The sequence below is a fragment of the Nothoprocta perdicaria genome, unplaced genomic scaffold, assembly GCF_003342845.1.
Source record: "Nothoprocta perdicaria isolate Ctin4 unplaced genomic scaffold, notPer1 scaffold_3, whole genome shotgun sequence".
Lineage (NCBI taxonomy): Eukaryota > Metazoa > Chordata > Aves > Tinamiformes > Tinamidae > Nothoprocta > Nothoprocta perdicaria.
This window is the reverse complement of record NW_020455532.1, coordinates 863567-866145: the sequence shown is the minus strand read 5'-3', so window position 1 is coordinate 866145 and position 2579 is coordinate 863567. Positions and strand designations below refer to the sequence as shown.

The 2579-nt window shown below is 69.2% G+C and overlaps 1 protein-coding gene across 1 annotated transcript in view; it reads left to right on the top strand.

Moving 5' to 3' along the window:
- Position 1: 1 nt before the first annotated feature.
- ANGPT4 (angiopoietin 4) overlaps positions 2 to 2579 on the top strand; it is a gene marked incomplete at its 5' end in the record, with an annotated part of 4333 nt that continues 1755 nt past the window's right edge. Inside the window, 4 exons of the mRNA XM_026041987.1 lie at positions 2 to 37; positions 1870 to 2025; positions 2195 to 2316; positions 2428 to 2573. Of these exons, the coding sequence (XP_025897772.1) occupies positions 2 to 37; positions 1870 to 2025; positions 2195 to 2316; positions 2428 to 2573 (460 nt within the window). The remainder of the gene's footprint in view (positions 38 to 1869; positions 2026 to 2194; positions 2317 to 2427; positions 2574 to 2579) is intronic.

The window sequence follows — 2579 nt, the reverse complement described above, 5'->3', positions numbered from 1 at the left end:
GCGCGTCCTGGAGAACAGCACCCGCTGGCTGCTCAAGGTAGGGCTGCACCCGCGCCCTTCGCGCCCTGCGCCGCCGCCGCGTCCCGCCTCGGATGCAGCTCCCGCCCGAGCATTTTGGCCGGGGCTCCGTGGCTTCCCGGCTCTCCCGCTCCCGGGCTTTGCAGAAAGTCCCTGGCACTTGCAAACTCTGCGGGCGGCGGCGCTCGCCCTGTTAGCCCCGTGGGGCTGGGAGCTCGGGGCCTCGTGTGCCGCAGCGTGATTAGGGGTTGCGTGGGGCTCGTGCATGGCTCTGCGTCGTCTTTGTGCAGCCGTTTCTGCATCTCGCAGGGSAGAGCGGCTCCGGCCGCATCGCGGGATGCTTGGGAAGGGCTCCCGGACGTGGCTGAGGGCAAAGCTGGGGCCTGGGGACYACAGGGCGCTGCAGAGCACTGGGGGTCCCAGCTGGGTCCCCGGGCCCTGCACCAGGGTGCAGGAAGCGGCTCTTCCTTTCCGTGGTCCCTCCGAGCCGTTCCCTGACCCTGCATCCGCCCGCGGCCGCCTGCGTCACACCCAGGAATAGCTCCGGGCCGGGGAGCGGGTCCCCGGGGACCGCGGATATTGTGCAGGGAGCAAAGCTGGGGCCGCACGCAGGGGCCGGGATGGGGGCTTCGCTGCCACCATCCCTGTCTGTGGGTCCCTGCACCCTGGGGCCCCTGTCATTGGGTCCCTGCATCCCAAGATCCCTCGTTCTGGGTCCCTATGCCTCGAGTCCCCATTCCTGGGTCCCTGCACCCCGGCGCCGCAGTCCCGCTCTCCCGCTGCTCGTAGTGCCTCTTTTCTTTCGGTTGCTTTCTTTTCTTGCCTGGGTTTTCCTAATTTAGCTGGGGCTGCGCAGGGAGGCTTGTTTTGGTCGCGCTCCAGGCCTGAGCAAACACGCCGGGCTCCGAGGAGCCCTCGGGTCCGGCGCTGGGCTGTAAACAGCAGCGAATCCCGGCGGCCAGCGCGGCAGAGCCGCCGGCGCTGCCCGGCCTCGGCCCGGCTCCCGCGCCCCGCTGCCCCCGAGGGGCCGCATGAGGGGCTTTCACCCCCAAAAAGCGCCAGGAATTCCAGAGAAGCCCATTCCAGTCCAGCTTCGTTCCGGSCCCCCAGTGCCAGGCAGGACTTTTGCATGGACACCCGCTGCTCTGGGGCTCCCGGAGCCCATGGCTTTTTGTCCAAAGAACCTTGGATCCCTGCATTCCTGCATCCCAGCAAGATGTGCCAGGATTCGGGGCTCTATGCAGCCATCCTGCCTGGGAAAGCGGCATCCAGGATGGAATCGGAGGGCACAGAGACCCCTTCCCTCCCCAGCCTCACCAGGGCGCGAGGCTCCAGTGCTGGGATGGGGTTCATCCCGGATCCGCGCAGGGCCGGGCGCCTTTCCCAGCCCGCTGCGGCGTGGGAGGCTGCGCTTCCCGGCTCCCGCGCCAGCCCCTCGCCCCGGCGCCCGGCCGGATGGGAGCCTTGCAGCGAGGCGCGCTCGGAATAGCAAAGCCCCTGGGAGCGGCGCGGCCCGGCGGGCTGGGAAAGCGGAAGCCACAGCTCGTCTCCATTTGCTGCCCGCCTCTTCCCAGCTCCGGGGGCTTCCCATGCGGGGCAGCAGCTGGCCGGGGCTGGTGGCCACAGCGCAGGGCGGCAGCGCGAGCAGGCGCCGTTCCCGGCCCAGGCGCGCGGGAGCCGCGGGCATCGGGATGCTCCTCCGCACGGCACAGCCCACGGGCGGCTCCAAAGCACCACGAGAGCCATGGTGCTGGGAAAGCACCCGCCACGCTCCCCTCCCCGCCGGGCTCCGGGGGCTGCCCGGGCTGAGAGCCCCCGGTGATCCCGCGCGTCCCCCCATGCCGCCCGCAGCTGGAGAGCTACATCCAGGCAAGCGTGCGGCCGGAGGCGGCGCAGCTGCAGCGCGCCGCGGCGCACAACCGCACCACCACCATGCTGGAGATCGGCAGCAGCCTGCTCAACCACACGGCCCAGCAGACCCGCAAGCTCACCGACGTGGAGGCCCAGGTCGGCRCCTGCTCTACACGGGCAGGCATGCACGAATTCAGTGCATGAATTGATGCACGGTTTCATGCATGGTTTCATGCATGGGTGTGCAAGGAGACCCCAGCACGTGGGTTGCAGCAGGGTGTGTGCATAGTGCTGACTSGTGCTGATGTTGCCCTCGTTGCTACAGGTGCTGAACCAAACGTCACGCATTGAGCTGCAGCTGCTGGAGACCTCCCTGTCCACCAGCAAGCTGGAGAAGCAGCTGCAGCTGCAGACAAATGAGATCCACAAGCTGCAGAACAGGAACAAGTAGGATGCAGGGACATCCATGGATAGGGAGGCGGGTGCCCCGGGACGGGGATGGGAACACAGCGGCAGGGGGGCTGCAGAGCCCCTCGCCGCCAGCGCTGCCCTCCGCAGCGTGCTGGAGCTGCGCGTGCTGGAGATGGAGAGCAAGCAGCAGGCGGAGCTGGCGGGGATGCGCTCGGACAAGGAGCGGCTGCAGCGGCTGCTGAGCCGGCAGAGCGGCGCCGTGGCCGAGCTGGAGCGGGCGCTGGCGGCGGCGGGCGCCA